Source organism: Canis lupus, chromosome 26 (assembly GCF_048164855.1).
Source record: "Canis lupus baileyi chromosome 26, mCanLup2.hap1, whole genome shotgun sequence".
NCBI classification, from domain to species: Eukaryota; Metazoa; Chordata; class Mammalia; order Carnivora; family Canidae; genus Canis; species Canis lupus.
The window spans coordinates 11,032,147-11,049,584 of NC_132863.1; the positions used below are offsets into that span (position 1 = coordinate 11,032,147).

The 17,438-nt window shown below is 34.7% G+C and overlaps 1 protein-coding gene across 3 annotated transcripts in view; it reads left to right on the forward strand.

Moving 5' to 3' along the window:
- Positions 1–17,438, forward strand: part of ESF1 (ESF1 nucleolar pre-rRNA processing protein homolog) — a 65,792-nt gene that overhangs the window by 9,839 nt on the left and 38,515 nt on the right. For all 3 annotated transcript variants that reach the window (XM_072800015.1, XM_072800016.1, XM_072800017.1), the window contains exons 5-9: positions 1,544–1,644; positions 3,522–3,674; positions 5,850–5,964; positions 8,046–8,193; positions 13,997–14,158. In XM_072800015.1, the coding sequence (XP_072656116.1) occupies positions 1,544–1,644; positions 3,522–3,674; positions 5,850–5,964; positions 8,046–8,193; positions 13,997–14,158 (679 nt within the window). The remainder of the gene's footprint in view (positions 1–1,543; positions 1,645–3,521; positions 3,675–5,849; positions 5,965–8,045; positions 8,194–13,996; positions 14,159–17,438) is intronic.

The window sequence follows — 17,438 nt, forward strand, 5'->3', positions numbered from 1 at the left end:
ACCAGTATAAAAGGATTCACCCTGTCAGGTACAACATATAAACATTTTCTATTGCTGCAAGTGTTAGCAAGTTTGGGTAAAAATGGAAGGACAAATTGATGTAATGAAATTGGTAAATAGTAGAGTTTATATTATAATTTAGACTAAACTAAGCTTGAATACCTGATAATGGGACACACCAATGAGTCTCTTTATAAAGAGTTTAGTTCAGATCTTTACCTCATCATAGTCCAAAATAAACTCCAGATGATAAAGTGAGGAAAAAAATAAAAAATCAAACCACAGAAATGGAATAAAATAGTATTGTGTTCTTGTTAAATCTTGTGTCTCAGGAAATGGATAGCAGGAATTTCTCAACCTAGAAAAGAAAAAGAAACAGAATCAACAGATGTGACTACATATATATTTAAAAATTCCACATCAAAACCTATTATTGCCACTCAAATTAGTAAGAAAACTCAAAGCCCCTATTTGATAAATTGCATATTGCAGAGAACTCAAAAAAGCATGTATTAGTTAGCAAAAATATATTAAGCCCAGTATTATCAAAACAATACAAATTGATACAATTATATTTTTTGGCTCTCAAAAGTAGCCAACATACAAAAATACCAAATCCCAATGAGGGTGAATTGTTTTTCTTTTACCAAGACCATCTAAATTGTGTGTTAAGATTATTAATTCTTTCCTATTTATTTTTTTAAGGAATTTATTTATATGTTTGTTTGTTTATGATAGACACAGAGAGGCAGAGACACAGACGGAGGGAGAAGCAGGCTCTATGCAGGGAGTCCATTGCGGGACTCGATCCCGACCCCAGGATCACGCCCCGAGCCAAGGGCAGACATTCAATCACCCAGGCATCCCAGTTCTTTTCTATTTAAAAGTATTTCTTAGGGATCCCTGGGTGGCACAGCGGTTTGGCGCCTGCCTTTGGCCCAGGGCGTGATCCTGGAGACCCAGGATCGAATCCCACATCGAGCTCCCGGTGCATGGAGCCTGCTTCTCCCTCTGCCTGTGTCTCTGCCTCTCTCTCTCTCTATCTGTCATAAATAAATAAAATATTAAAAAAATAAATAAATAAATAAAATAAAAGTATTTCTTAAAAGAAAGCATTGGGTAAATGATATGACAAAAGATAAAACAATTATTTTTCTTTATGTTTTATATATTTTAATCATTTTCATATATTTCATGTCAACCAGTCATTTTTCATATGTGTGTTTGTATTGAGTTTCTTGAACTCTTGCTTTTCTTAATTTTTCCTTTGGATCACAGGACCATCTTGTCCCAGTTGATGTATGCAGAAGATACTCTATTTTTGTTCTCAACCTCCTCTTCTGTTACTTTCCAGTCTAAATGACTATTTTTAAGGAGATTCCTCAGGATGTTTTAGCTTCCAATAATAGGTTTGGAAGTGAGTCATCCTTGCTGTTTTCATCTAATTCAGTTGTAACTCTTAAGAGTTCCTGACCTTGACAGGTCTGAATGTTATAAGAAAAGTGAAGTATAAATTACATTGATCTTATTTTTATGCATTTAGATATATCCTTCGGAGTTTGGAAAGGAGAGGATGAAAGAAGAACAAGTTCAAGGACCAGTAGAGTTATTAAGTATTCCTGAAGATGCCCCTGAAAAGGACTGGTATTAATCTGTTATAGAAAATAAAATGAAATCTCTCAAATTCATGTCACTAACTCAGAACTCTGGTCACTTTTTTTTTTTTTAATTTTTTTATTGGAGTTCAATTTGCCAACATATAGCATAACACCCAGTGTTCATCCCGCCAAGTGCCCCCCTCAGTGCCCATCACCCAGTCACCCCAACCCCCTGCCCACTTCCCCTTCCACTACCCCTTGTTCATTTCCCAGAGTAGGTATCTCTCATATTTTGTCACCCTCACTGATATTTTCACTCATTTTCTCTCCTTTCCCTTTATTCCCTTTCACTAATTTTTATATTCCCCAAATGAATAAGACCATATAATGTTTGTCCTTTTCCAATTGACTTATTTCACTCAGCATAATACCCTCCAGGTCCCCCCATGTCGAAGCAAATAGTGGGTAGTTGTCGTTTCTAATGGCTGGGTAATACTCCATTGTATACATATACCACATCTTCTTTATCCATTCATCTTTCGATGGACACTGAAGCTTCTTCCACAGTTTGGCTATTGTGGACATTGCTGCTATAAATATTGGGGTGCAGGGGATCTCTGGGTGGCGCAGCGGTTTAGCGCCTGCCTTTGGCCCAGGGCGCGATCCTGGAGACCCGGGATCGAATCCCACGTCGGGCTCCCGGTGCATGGAGCCTGCTTCTCCCTCTGCCTGTGTCTCTGCCTCTCTCTCTCTCTCTCTCTGTGACTATCATAAATAAATAAAATTAAAAAAAAAAAAAAAATATATATATATATATATATATATATATAAACATTGGGGTGCAGGTGTCCCGGCATTTCACTGCATCTGTACCTTTGGAATAAATCCCCAGCAGTGCAATTGCTGGGACATAGGGCAGATCTATTTTTAACTCTTTGAGGAACCTCCACACAGTTTTTCCAGAGTGGCTGTAAGAACTCTGGTCACTTTAATGGGACTGAAGTTTATGCTGTGCCTGCTATTCATGGTTAAAACAGGTAGTAAAGCAGATTAAAGTCTGTCAGAAGTGGCACATTATTCCAACAACCTTTTGTGTGTATATTCATATTTCTTTATTCACAAAAACAATTATGGAGTTTTGAAAAACATTTCATGATTAGACTGATTAAGGGTTCTCAGCCTCGTTGCTCTGAATTAGTAAGTTTTGGTTTTTTTCCCTGAGATGTTGCTTTCCGTATAAGTGGGACTGATACCCTATTTGCCTTCAAAATGCGTAATTTTTTAAAATTTATGGATTAAATAAAAAACATAACAATTTTTATCATGATGAATAGAAAAAACTTTAAGGTAGCTTTTAAACCACTAGGTGGAGCTATATGTTCATGTAATAAAAATGTTGGTTAAATAGATTGATGGCAAAACAGAGCCAATGAAGACCCTCAAAGAATATGTTGTAGTGAAATGAAATTAAACTTCTAACAATTTAGACTTGAGCATACATAAATCTGGAATGAACATTTTACAAAATCAGAAATTTCTTTCCTGAGAGCTAATGCTTTCTTAGCATATTTTGTAATATAGTGATTTTGTTCAGTTTTACTTCAGAGACTATATGTGGTAGGAAAACAAACCAAAAAAATTGACTATTCAAGAACTAAAAATTATAAGTAGCATATGTAATTCTTATATTCTCCTTTTCTAGATTCAAATTTCAATCGAAATAGCTAGTCTGTGCTATTCAAAATAATAAATTGAGCTTAAATATTTAATGCCCATACAAGTAGAATCATGAAGGAAAGATGGATTGGGATGAAGGCCAGGTTGTAATATATTATTCTTGAAATAATTACATTTGTTTTTTTAAAGGAAGATAGGTATTTGTGTTCCCATATTGGTAAGCTTAATGAGCTTTCTACCTTTTAGGACTTCTAGAGAAAAATTGAGAGATTATCAGTTCAAACGACTCAGGTACTACTATGCAGTAGTAGACTGTGATTCTCCTGAAACAGCTGGTAAAATTTATGAAGATTGTGATGGCCTTGAATTCGAAAGTAGTTGTTCATTCATAGATTTGAGGTATGTGTCTTACCAATTTTATCTTGTGGCACAATATGCTTGTAAGAAATAAAATATTAGACTGGTAATATTTTCTGTTGTTTCATATTGCACAAGATTTTTTGCTTTAGGTGAACTCCATCTTATGGAACATCACTCAACAAAGAAAACTATAATGAAAAAATGCAAAAGTATTATGTATGAGTCACCCCACTTTTAAATCCTGAAATTCAAATATATTGGCTATGTTTTTAAGGTAATTGGTTATATGTAGTAATATTTTTTTGCAACCTCTTTTAGAATTAGGACCCAGGTGAATTAACTTTAAAAAAAGGCATTGAGGTGGGGGCAAAAGAATTTGCTAATAAACTGGTACCTATAATCCTGTGCTTTCTAATATAGTAGTTACTAGTCATATCTGACTAATTAAAATTTTTTTAAATTTTATTTTAATTCATCCATTTGCTTCATCACTAGACCTATTTCAAGTACGTACTGGCCATATGTTGGGTAAAGCAGATACAGAACATTGCTGTCATTACAGAAGGTTCCATTGGACAGTGCTGGTCTAAATGCTCAGTGAATGGATGGTGTAGCTGACATTGTCTTCAGACTTGAGCATTATTTTCACCACGTGCACAGATTTCACTGGCCCCAAGCTAAAAAGCCTTAGATGGTTGCTTATGTCAGTTCTGAGGGAATGAGGAGCTGAACTTCTATAGCATTTTGTTATTAGCTTAGTGCTTTTGAACCCAGTAAACCATTCTATTATGACACTGTGAATGGAAATCAGTTCTTTTTGTATCCAAGTTTGTGAGAAGCTTTGTTCTCAAAATGAAATATTTCCGAAAAAAATTCACCATATTGTAGTGTCTGGCTTTCATATTTGAAAGGCATGCCGACTGGAAGAAAAATACAAATAAAAATTCTTGAATTGATAATCTGAGGTAAGATTTTAGTACGCTTGTATTTCTGGCAAGAAGGACTTACAAGTATTTCTTTTTCTTTTCTCAACAATTTAAATAGGAGGTACTTGTTTTGAATGTTTAAATAGTAGGTAACAAGCATTTGTTAGAATGTCAAACTCTATGTTTCATGAATTCATGTTAACATATTCTTTTCGGCATCATTTTGTTCCATGTGTTTCCTTTTTCAGACATTTCCATGCAATATTAGAATAAGCCCTGGCAGGCCTAGAAAATAAGATCAATGACCGTGGAAAGAAATCTACATTCCCTGTTTTATTTTGTTGAACATAACAACCGAAATGGAGTTTTCTGCTGTCATCCAGTTATCTAGGGAAACTTTTTTTCATCTGCCTCAAAATATAAATGCATGCATATTAATTATATTTAAAAGTAATTATTTCAGATATTTGTTTTTTTTCTACTAATTCCTTGCAGAAGTATAGCTAGGTAGAGAAGGATATTGTATAAACCTAATGAACTAAAAAAATAATAAAATAAAATAAACCTAATGAACTTTAATTATCTCCCAAAAATCATTTTTAGTGGATCATAGAGCATATGCTTTTTTTTTTTTTTTTTTTGAGCATATGCTTTTTGTGTGTGTGGAACCAAAGTCTCCTGTACAAATTACAAAATCTAAATATATTAACTATAGGTTATTTAATTCTGCTTTTTCCCCTTATTTTTTTAGCCTGATGCCTAAGTATTATCAGACAATTACAGTGACTAATTTACATTTAACAGCTAATTATTTGTGAAAAAATAATGTAAGATGATATTGTGAAGATTTTTTTAAAGAGTCTACCTTAAGTTTTTTCCTTATTTTCAGAGACACCTTATGTGTCTGATACTTTATTTTCAGAACACTTATCCAGTACTAATTCTATTCGATCTTCATACCATGCTATCAGGAGTCTAGGTCTTTTTGAAACATGAGGGACCCATGTGTGTTTGCACCTGACTCATATTAACAGACTCCTAACACAGGGTTTCTACCTACAAAGTTCCCTCAAATTTAGTGGAGTTACAGATTTATAGTTTATGAATTTCATAAATTTTGTGCCAAGGTTATTTCTAACATTGTTTGCCCCATCTACATGTGTGTTTTATAGAAACTTTTATATGGTATGTATGTATAAACTAGAACTAATTAGAAAAGAACCTAAACTCTGGTTGTTTATCACTACAGCATATGTTAAAATAAATTTATTTTTTCTTTGTTTCTTAGGTTTATACCAGATGATATTACTTTTGATGATGAGCCCAAGGACATAGCCTCAGAAGTGGACTTAACAGCATATAAACCAAAATATTTCACATCTGCTGCAATGGGAACATCAACGGTATTTCTTAACTTTTAAAGATGTATAGCTGGACTCTTGCTTTTAGAAAAGAGTTTGTGTATTATTTACTCATTCATCTTCAGAAATGGAAAGTATTCAAAATTTTAGTGCACAAATACAAATAGGAGTGAGACACAAGTGTATTTGCATTTTTATCTACCACATCTGTCTGAACCTATTTTCAGATTTTTGTTATCCTTTAAGCTTGAGTCAATTACCTGCAAATGTTTCTTTTTTCTCCTTTATCTTTCCCCTATATTCTCATTCAAGTAGATTCTTTTTTTTTTTTTTTTTAAAGATTTTATTTATTTATTCATGATAGTTACACAGAGAGAGACAGAGAGGCAGAGACACAGGTAGAGGGAGAAGCAGGCTCCATGCAGGGAGCCCGACGTGGGATTCGATCCTGGGTCTCCAGGATCGTGCCCCGGGCCAAAGGCAGGCGCCAAACCGCTGCGCCACCCAGAGATCCCTCAAGTAGATTCTTTAATAAGTAATATGTCGGTTATTAATATCCTGGGAAGTGGGAGAAGGAGGTAGCATTACCTCAAATCACAGTTAAAACCAGTGGAAATTTTAAATAGGAATACATTTTTTTTTTCTGCAGATGTGATCCAAAATTGTAAAAACAATTAAAGTAAAATAGTTCAGGATTATTAGATGTAACTTTACTGCTCAGTAATGAATTAGCCAGAAGATTTCTATTGCGTTGATTTGTTACTTGGCTGCTTATCTTCTCTTTTCCCCCTATTAAACCTGCTACCCACAGATAGACTGCAGTAACCACACAGGTTTCCCATTGCCTTTCCTGTGACAGACCACTGTGCTCTTCTGAGGATAGTCTAGTGGTAGAGAGAACTGCTGTATCTGTCACCTGCATGCTTTGTTGGGTACTGTGTGGCCTTGATTAGTTACTGAGCATGATAGAACCCCACCATTATGAAATAAGTGAAGTTTAATAGATTCAGTAACATAAAATAAAGGGTCAGGTTGTTTTCAAGACTGAAAAATGACCAAGGCAAGTCTGTGCAGACAGCCATTCTGGAATTCCTAGAGTCCAGGTGTACCATCCACAATCAGTCCCAGTTCCAGCAGCAATTTTGTGGTTACCAATTCAGACAAATTATCGGAATAGGGATAATTCTAAATCCGGTGACTAGTTAGAACTTCTAAGGTAGTGTCAGCTATCTTAAAGATCCCTTGGTTAATTGGTACTCATTTTTTTGTCCTAATCTGGGGAGATTAACCTGAGGGGGAAAAAAAACAAGGGTAGGGGACCTACCCTGTGATAACATCTAAAACTTCTGATAGAGCCTATCTGAGAATAGGGCCTGCATGGAGCACAGGAGCTAGACCAAATGTTATAGATGGAGGACAAGAGCCAGACCAGTGATGTTATAGATAGATGAATTTCCGTATCATGAGGGTTTACCATACTTCGAACCAGTAAATGCCTTTCTTATCAGTGGTTCTTAATCTTTTTTTGAAAAACGAACCATACTGGAAGTAGTTGAAAGCTTTATTGGATTTCACATGGTTTGTAGACCTTCTGAAATACTTAGAACTCCAGGTGAAAAACATGTTTTTGTCAATTCATAATGTTAAATTTTTTACTAGTATGTTTTATTTTTTTCCCTATAATTAATTGACACATTGATGAATTTTTACTTGTAATAATAGAGTACCTTGTGGGCACCTGAGTGACTCTGGTTGAGCATCTGCCTTTGGCTCGTCGTGGTCCCAGGGTCCTGGGATTGAGTCCTGCATTGGCTTTTGTGCAGGGAGCCTGCTTCTCCCTCTGCCTATGCCCCTGCCTCTCTCTGTGTGTCTCTCATGAATAAATAAATAAAATCTTTAAAAAAAAAATAGAGTACCTTGCATAGAGCAGAGAGTTAGGAAAAAGATACAGGTTAATTGAAATGGTTCCCCTTTCATAAATAAAATACTTTTTATTATGCATGTCATTTATTATTTGTTTTAGTATGCCTTTTTAAGCTTATAGCCACATTAATGATATTTTATAAGTGTGCATTGCTGATACTTCTATTTTTATTTGTTTTTTTTTTTCTTATTGATGAAAGGTGGAGATCACTTGGGATGAGACTGATCATGAAAGAATTACAACACTCAATAGGAAGTTTAAAAAGGAAGAGCTTTTAGACATGGATTTTCAAGCCTACTTAGCTTCCTCTAGTGAGGATGAAGAGGAAATAGAAGAAGAGTTACAAGGTACTTGTTAATCTTTCAATGTTTTACATTGTTAAGCCTTTAGATGCCTAATCTAGACTTGTTAATGGAAATAGGTCTTTGGCAGTAACTTAAAAGGGAGTTATCTGCAAAGCATACTCCCATGTATAGTATTATACTTAGTTATCTGCAAAGCATACTGCCATGTATAGTATTATATATACCTACAAATAGTATTTGAAATTTTTTATTTAGAGGTATTTTTTTAGCATGAATTTCTCTAACCACAAACATTTTGTTTAAAACTGTTACCAAGGGGCAGCCTGGGTGGATCAATGGTTTAGTGCCACCTTTGGCCCAGGGCCTGATCCTGGAGACCCGGGATCAGGTCCCACGTTGGGCTTCCTGCATGGAGCCTGCTTCTCCCTCTGCCTGTGTCTCTGCCTCTCTCTCTCTTTCTCTGTGTTTCTCATGAATAAATAAATAAAATCTTAAAAAGAAAGTAAAATAAAACTGTTACCAAATAGGGCAGCGCTCCCGGGTCCCCTTCCTCTTCCAGAGCTTTGTACTATCACTTTACAATTGCTCAATAAATTTCGCTTTGCTGCCCATCTGGAATAAAATAAAGCTGTTACCAAACACAAAAAGCCTGGCTTTTTGGTCTTGTCCTGACTTACACAGTTTTGCAGTCTCTTAACAAAGTAATGAAATGCTCTGTTAACCCCCCCCACCCCCCACTTTTTAAGCTAAGAGCTACCTTTGGATTGATTTTTTTTTTTTTTAAGATTTATTTATTTATTTTGGATATATAGAGAGAGCATGAGCAGGAGGAGCCGAGGGAGAGAGCCCAAGCAGACCCCATGCTCAGTGCAGAGCCCAATCCTGAGATCACAGTCCTGAGATCATGACCTGAGCCGAAACCAAGAGCTGGATGTTAATTGACTGTGCCACCCAGGCACCCGTTTGATTGAATATTTTTTTATATTCCATTTTCTCTTCAAATAGTTTAGAAAGTAGACTCTGTTTCTGTTCATTTAGTGATTATCCTAGAATTTATGATTTGCATTCTTAAATTATTATGGTCTAATGGTAATTAATGTTTCTACCCTCCTAGACAATATGCAGAATCTTTTTTTTGTTTGTTTGTTTGTTTTTTTTTATTTATGATAGTCACAAAGAGAGAGAGAGAGGCAGAGACATAGGCAGAGGGAGAAGCAGGCTCCATGCACCGGCAGCCCGATGTGGGATTCGATCCCGGGTCTCCAGGATCGCGCCCTGGGCCAAAGGCAGGCGCCAAACCGCTGCGCCACCCAGGGATCCCAATATGCAGAATCTTAAAACAGCTCTCATGCTATCCTGTTTATTATAATTCTATTTTTTTGTAAGTCCTGTGGACTATTTAAATATTTAAACTGCCCTTATTTCCATTTACCCACATTTTTTCCCAATTTCTTTGTTCCTTATTCTTTTCTAAGTCTTATACTTCTATCTAGGATTATTTTCCTTCTACTTTGCATATGTCCTTGATAAATTCTGGTAGTATTTGCTGGTGTCAAACTCTCTTGAGTTTTATAAAAATGTCCTTATTTTGCTTTCACTTGTGAAAGATACTTTCATTGGTAAAAAAAAAAAAAGAAATCTGGGTGGGAAGTCCTCACCAGCTCCACATTAATGATAATATCCTACAGACTTGTAGTTTTTCTTTTTATTTGTGTGCTTGGGTTTTTTTGGGTTTCTTGCATTTGTGGCATGGTATCTTTCATCAGTTTTGGAATTTTCTCAACCATTATCTAATCAGATATTTCTTCTTCCCCGTCCTTCTGAGATATACATATGTATATATTATTTCTTTCCACTGTAACTTCATTTTGCTATTCTCATATATTTCTTACTTTATGGTCTCTCTGTGCTGTGTTCTGGATATTTTTTTCTGATGTGTCTTCCAGTTCACTAATTGCTTTTCAGCAGTGTTGAATCTGTTGATAGACCTATCCATTACATTCCTAATTTTGATTTTTATATTTTTCACTCCAGAAAGCCCTGTTTGGCTATTTTTCAAATCCACGATATATTTTTATAATTTCCCATTCATTGCAGATATTTTCAACACTTCTGTAAATGGAATAAGCATGTTTTTATAGTCTATGTCTGATAATTTCAGTATTTTAAGTCTTTTTGGGTTCATTTCTGTTACTGTACAAGATATTTCTCTTTTGTTTACTTGTATACATGGTTAACTTTGTGTTCTAATTTGATAGTTGAGATGAGAGTATCTAATCAGAGAGAACTTTCATTTACTCTGGTCATTTTGGGACTACATTACTCCCAAGGTTTGAGGCTTCAGGTTCCTTGGACTTTTTGGGTGACACAAGTCTTCATAAGGGTTTACTACTGGTTGACTTCTACCCTAATGGTATATCCCTCTGGGTCCCTGCATAAAGTAGACATAGTAGTTGAAATCTCCTCTTATAACATTTGTCCTCTTGGCCCTGCTAAGCTGCTGAAACGTTTAGTTTTATAGCTATTTCTCTGTGTATCAGTAAATGTTCTCAGGGAAAATAAATCTTGAATACAAGAGAGTCAACTCCATGGTGCTCCCTTCTTGATTTTGACTTGGTAATTTTTTACTAATTTTTCAGTTCTTTAAAGTTTTTTTTTAACCCATTGATGCTTTTAAGATTTTTAAAATATTTCATCTGACATGATATCCTTGGTGAAAGAGTTGGTCTGAAGTATCTAGCTTGCCATAAATGGAAGCAGAAGTTGTCAAATTATCTGTTTTATTTAGAAGTTTGTTTTGATGATTGAAATTATCAGTGGTGTATTTTCTAGTTGTATATGATGTTTACCTAAAATAACCCTTTTTTTAAAAAAGAACCAAAAAAAAAAAAAAAAAACCCCAAAAACCTTTTTTCCCTGTATGTAATCTGGCTCTGTTTGGAAAGGTTTGCTTGATTGTAATTTCTTACCAGTTTTTGGTTGATGCTATCTCCCTAATATATTCACATCTTCATTTGTCTTATCTAATAGAATTCCAAGTCATGCAAAATTGTGTAAGGGATTTAGTGTTAACAACAAATACTATAAATGTTAAATATTAAGCATTTTTTAATTAGTAGTGGTGAATAGTCTTTTTATTTATAGCTTAACATTTTTCATAGCTACTTTTGGTTTTGGTTTTGTATATGCATTATTTTTATTACCTGAATGTCAAATTAAATAAATCCTAAAATTCTTCTTGAGTATTAACATAGGACCATTAACTCTTAAACTTTCTTAGGTCCTGTGATTGGCCTGTCATCATTTCTTTAGACTACTAAAGACACTGCATCTCATTTTTTCTGAGATTTTCATAAAGTGCTACTCTTGAACTATGCTCTGCACATGGAATGGGAATTCTAGTTTCTTTGTTCAGACATCTCATATTAATAAGACCACATAATTTCTTAGGTATTTAATAGTCTTTGAAAAAGTATGATTTACAAGGCTGGTTATGTTGGGCACAAAAGCCTTGTCATTTTTTTAAGGCCTGAGTGGCTGTTGTTGTTAACATTTTGGCTTTTCAAACAATTGATGACCATTTTATTTCTAGTGTTCCCAGAACAGCTAAGTCCTTTTCCAAATAGCCTTTGAAATATACATAGTGATTTTTCTACGTATCCTTTTTATTCATATGCCTATATGGTTAGTACTTTCTGAAAATTCTGGATAGTTTTTCTTCATTAGCAGCTGTAAGTTAAAGGAAAGTAGAGAACATGTATACTTGTGAAGATTGGCTGAATGTTAACAGTTTTCTTTGATTGGTTTGAGAGAACTGACCTAGATTTTTAAATGGCGTTATTTGGGGCAGCCCAGCTGGCTCAGCAGTTTAGTGCCGCCTTCGGCCCAGGGTGTGATCCTGGAGACCCAGGATCGAGTCCCATGTCGGGCTCCCTGCATGGAGCCTGCTTCTCTCTCTGCTTCTCTCTCTGCCTGTGTCTCTGCCTGTCTCTCTCTCCCTGTGTCTCTCATGAATAAATAAATAAAATCTTTAAATAAATAAATTCTTTAAATGGCGCTATTCGCATTGGACAAAAATGTATTAATTTGTCAATATGTTAAGATCTTGGGCCCTCTGGTTTCAAATCCTGAGTTTACCCCATAGTAGAGTTATATAGGTTACCCCATATTATATATTTTACTAATAAAACTTTTAAGAATTAATCGCTTTTTGTTTGAAATCTACTACTCATTAAGTTTTAAAAGCATGCGTTTTTTCTTCAGTATTTTAATTGATTTTGCCAACTTAAATTGTAATTTAGTACTTCTGATAAATACATTCGTATATTTGAATGCCTTAGTTACTAGATGTTCATGGTGTTGTTTATAAAGATCATTGCAGGGCTTCTTATTCTTGGATTATTTTTTCATTCCTTATATAGTATTAAGACTTTCACAAAGTATTGTCCTTGAATTGGGAAAAAAAAAAAAAGAAAAAAACAGACATACATGAGTTATCCCACATTCTAGCACTTCAGAAAGTAAAATTTTAGTACTGGAAAAAATCAATTTAAAGTAGGCCATCAGAGACCTACCACTAAAATGTCAACCTGGAAGGAGCTTGCTTCTAATTATGTTTTCAGAAGTAAGCTTTTAATAGAAAGAAATACATTGCCATTTTGTTAATGTGTTCCTGATGTTTTATCCATTGAATTATGGGATACATGACAGAATTCCATCCAACATTATTTTTGTGGCACAAAGCACAAACAGGAAAAAAATGAATTTCAGCTGTTTGAATGAAAATATAAAAGTGTGATAGGATGGAAAGAATGTCCTGGACTATTTTTTTATTCATTTAGAGAAAAAAACTATGAAAACATTTACTTAACCAGTGCTTTTTCCATGTCACCTTTTTTAAGACGTGAGGACAATCTTAACATTGATGTTTGACAGCTGACTGCTTAATGATGTTAGACATTTTTAGTGACCAGTTAGCCATAGCTTATAGAAGAGAGGGTCTTCATTATGCTACTTCTGAATTTTCCTTTACCAGGGACATTTAGTCAATTCAAAAAGTCTGTATGTTTTGCATTAAAATCTAGGTTCTTAATTTATGTTTTTGACTTGGAAAAGTACAGTGGAAATATAGAGCAAACAAACTTTTCATATATTAGTTTTCTTTGGTATTTGTTGCCCATGAACTTTATATTATTCCTTTGTATTCTAATTATTTTTATAAAATTAGGAAATGGAAATGTGGATATTTTTCCACACTGGGATATTAGTTGAATTAACTTCTAATTTACTCATTTTTATTCTCAGTGTGTTATTGAGATCCTGAAAGTAAGCATCCTTTTATTCACCACCAAATGGAAAAGACCCATTGTTTGTTTTGGATTATAAGCAGCTTCTTTTATCTGTCTCTTCAGCATAAATAGTTCAATCCATGTACCAAATGTAGCCCAACAATATTCAGCCTCCTTTTATTGACCATAACATTTTAAAGCCACTGTGGCAGATGGTAGAAGACATAAAGAGGGATAAAGTGATGTCTCTCCTCTCTTGTTTATAGGGAAGAGAAAGTTCAAGGATGTTACGTATCTATAAAATTATTTTGAAACATGAAATTTAATAAAAAGGGAGATTCTCAAATATACTGTTTAGACAGTGCTAACTTATATTGCAGGTGATTTTTATTATAGACAAGACTGAATGCTTTCATTTAATTCATTTAATATTAACTGTCTGATTTTGATACTGCATTTTTTCATTTTTTTCTGACAGTACCTTTTGGAAGGTGTAGTGACTGTGAGATTTAAAAGTTATATATTTCTGTATTAAATGAAATTGATCTTTTTATTAGGTGATGATAAAATCAGTATAGAAGAAGATGGGAAAACAAAGAAAAGTCAAAAGGATGATGAAGAACAAATTGCTAAATACAGGCAGCTTTTGCAAGTTATTCAAGAAAAAGAAAAGAAAGGCAAAGAAAATGACATGGAAATGGAAATTAAGTGGGTTCCAGGTAAGAATTAGAAACCCACTAAATATTCACTTGTTTTTCTTCATTTTTCTTCATTTCAAGATGTTGAGTGCATTTTATTTGTTTTGTTTTGTTTTGTTTTTATTTATGATAGTCACAGAGAGAGAGAGAGAGGCAGAGACACAGGCAGAGGGAGAAGCAGGCTCCATGCACCCGGAGCCCGATGTGGGATTCGATCCTGGGGCTCTAGGATCGTGCCCTGGGCCAAGGGCAGGCGCCAAACCGCTGTGCCACCCAGGGACCCCTAGATATGAAACTCTTAGAAACATAAACCTAAAGAAATCTTATTTGCCATGAATGTTTTGATGAGGAAGTTAACATGGTATTTGCGTATATCTCTTAATTCACTTAGGGGCTAGTGTTTTAGACTTTTGCCAGTTTATTCTTTTTTTTTTTTTTTTTTAAGTTTTATTTATTTTTTCATGCAGAGAGAGAGAGAGGCAGAGACACAGGCAGAGGGAGAAGCAGGCTCCACGCCGGGAGCCCAATGCAGGACTCGATCCCAGGACCCCAGGATCGCGCCCTGGGCCAAAAGCAGGCGCGAAACCGCTGAGCCACCCAGGGATCCCCTTGCCAGTTTATTCTTGATTGGTTTCTTTGATTCACTAACTACAAATTATTTCTGTCCATTAATGAAGATAGACCTTTCCTAGATTTGATTCTAGTATTCTCAGGATATATAAACTTGAATACAGGCACCATATCCATTCTAAGGTCATTAAACTTCTTTTTAAAATGTGTATTTCATAAGTAAACTTTCCTCCCATAACTCCTACTAGACCTTAATTAGCAAGGTTTCCCTAGCATAAAATATATAATATATAATTTTCCATCTCCATTTTGCTGTGAAGAGTCAAAGAAATACAGCATAGTAAGTGATTTTTATAACTGCCTTGAAGGGCTCAACAATTTTTTAGAGTAGAATAATACTAATTAAAACCATGTCAAAGCTAAACAAAGATAAAAGCTAGTATAAATGAGGATTGTTTTCTAGCATACACATTTTTTTCAGCAATCTGAGCAAAGCAGCATGTACACTTGGAACCAATACTGGTTTTGCAGAGTGCTGCTGTTTACATACATGTATATCTTTTTTTTAAATTTCAGTATATATAAGATACAGTGTTATATTAGATTCCAATGTACAATATATACATATATCTTTTAAAGCCAGGTAGGGGGCAGCCCGGGTGGCTCAGCAGTTTAGCACCACCTTCAGCCCAGGGCGTGATCCTAGAGTCCCTGGATCAAGTCCCACATCAGGCTCCCTGCATGGAGCCTGCTTCTCCCTCTGCCCGTGTCTCTCTCTCTCTCTCTCTCTCTCTCTCTCTGTCTCTATGAATAAATGAATAAATAAATGAATGAATATATATATATATAAATATATATTTTTTTAAAAATTAATAAAGCCAGGTAGGATTTTTGACCAGGATTCAGTTCTTTGCCACAATACATCTTTAGATGAAAGAATACTAATAACTTGTAGGAATATAATTGCTTAAAAACAAGGTGTTCTATGTTCAGTAGTATCTGTTTCTTATAACTGGTATGTTTTTTCACTGGGAATAAAATGTTTGCATAGGTTTTTATTTGTGGAGGGGACTAGCACATTTGATATTTGAGAGTTGATTGACTATTGTAATAAATTTCGTAGGGTGGACTCAACTCCTGCATATTCCTGTGGGAATGTGGTGCTATGTTGTAGCCCATTTGTTTCAAATATTTGTCTTTTGCAGGAAGTGGTGGTAAGAAAAAATGAAGTTTAGTAGTGTTACCATCTGAACAATGATTGGGAGAACTCAGTTTAGTCTGGAGAGGAAGTCTAAAAAGTGACTTACTAGTTATTTTCAAATACTTGCAGAATGAATATATTAGTGAAGATTTCATTGCTCTTTTTAAATTGGAAGTCAGTATTTTTGCCAGTAAATAAAAGTTGAAGGAAAGTAGAGTTCAATGTAATATAATGAGGAATTCTCATCATCATTAGAATTGTCCAGCAAAAAATCAAAGAGGCTGCTTTAAAGGGGTTGGGTGCCCTTTTCAGTAAGTCTCATAATAAGGCATATCAGTATAACCATACCACTCAGGGATGTTTATGAAGCAATATTTTATTTAAGGTCCTTTACTTCTATTCAATGATTCTAAGGAATATTGAATTCTATTTTAAGTCAAGTATGTAATTACAGTTTAATCTTAGAATGAGCCCATTGAATGAAGATTTTTTTTTTAAGATTTATTTATTTTAGAGAGAGTGGGAGAGCTAGTGTGCACACGTGCTAGCAAGTGGATAGGAAGAGGGAGAGCAAAAATCTCAAGGAGACTTGCCTCTGAGCTCAAAATCCTAGCAGGGTTCAATCCCACAACTTCTTAGATCATGACCTGAGCCAAAACTAAGGGTCAGATGATTAACCGACTGAGCTTCCAGGTGCTCCCAGATGAAGATACTTTATATGAACACTTTAAATTGAAGTATTCAATTGACTGAGAAGGCAGATTTATAGTAAACTTGATTGAGAAGTTTTATAGCTTATAGCAAATATTTCAGCTTTGTCAAGCAGACCAGATCAAACCTTTGTCTATGTTAATACAGTTATATAGGGAAAATACAAAAAAGTGATATACTTGTGTATATAACTGGAAGATATAAGCAACAGTTTTCCTGGGATAAACCTCACTTGGTCATGGTGTATTACCCTTTTAATATATTCCTGGATTCAATTTAATAATATTTTGTTAAAGATTTTTATACCTGTGTTAAATGAGGAATATTTATTTATAGTTTTTGTTTCTTACAGTGTCCTTGGCTTTTGGTGTCAGGGTAATGCTGATCTCATGAAATGAATTGTGAGCTGTTCCCTTTTCTATTTAGCAGTACCTTTTTATCTTGACTCTAATTTCCAGATATAATATTAATGTTACAGAAAATATTTTGAAAATGTAAAATGAAAAATTATCATCTGTAATTCCACTAACCTAATCAGCCTCGGAATGATTCATTGGGCTGATTTAATCTATCATTTCTCTGTTGTTGAATACTTAATCATATTCCTAATCTTTCATTGCCATAGACTCATGGCATTGGGAAGAAATGTGACTAAAGGCCTTTAGCAATCTCAGAACCACAAATATTAGTACTTTCTTCGACTCTTCACACTCATCACCAACCAAGTAATTGACTTGCTGTTTTAGAGTCTTTTACTTTTAAACAGTTTTTTAACAAAGATGTCCATCCCCTCGCCTCCCTCCCCCCGATTTTAGAAAT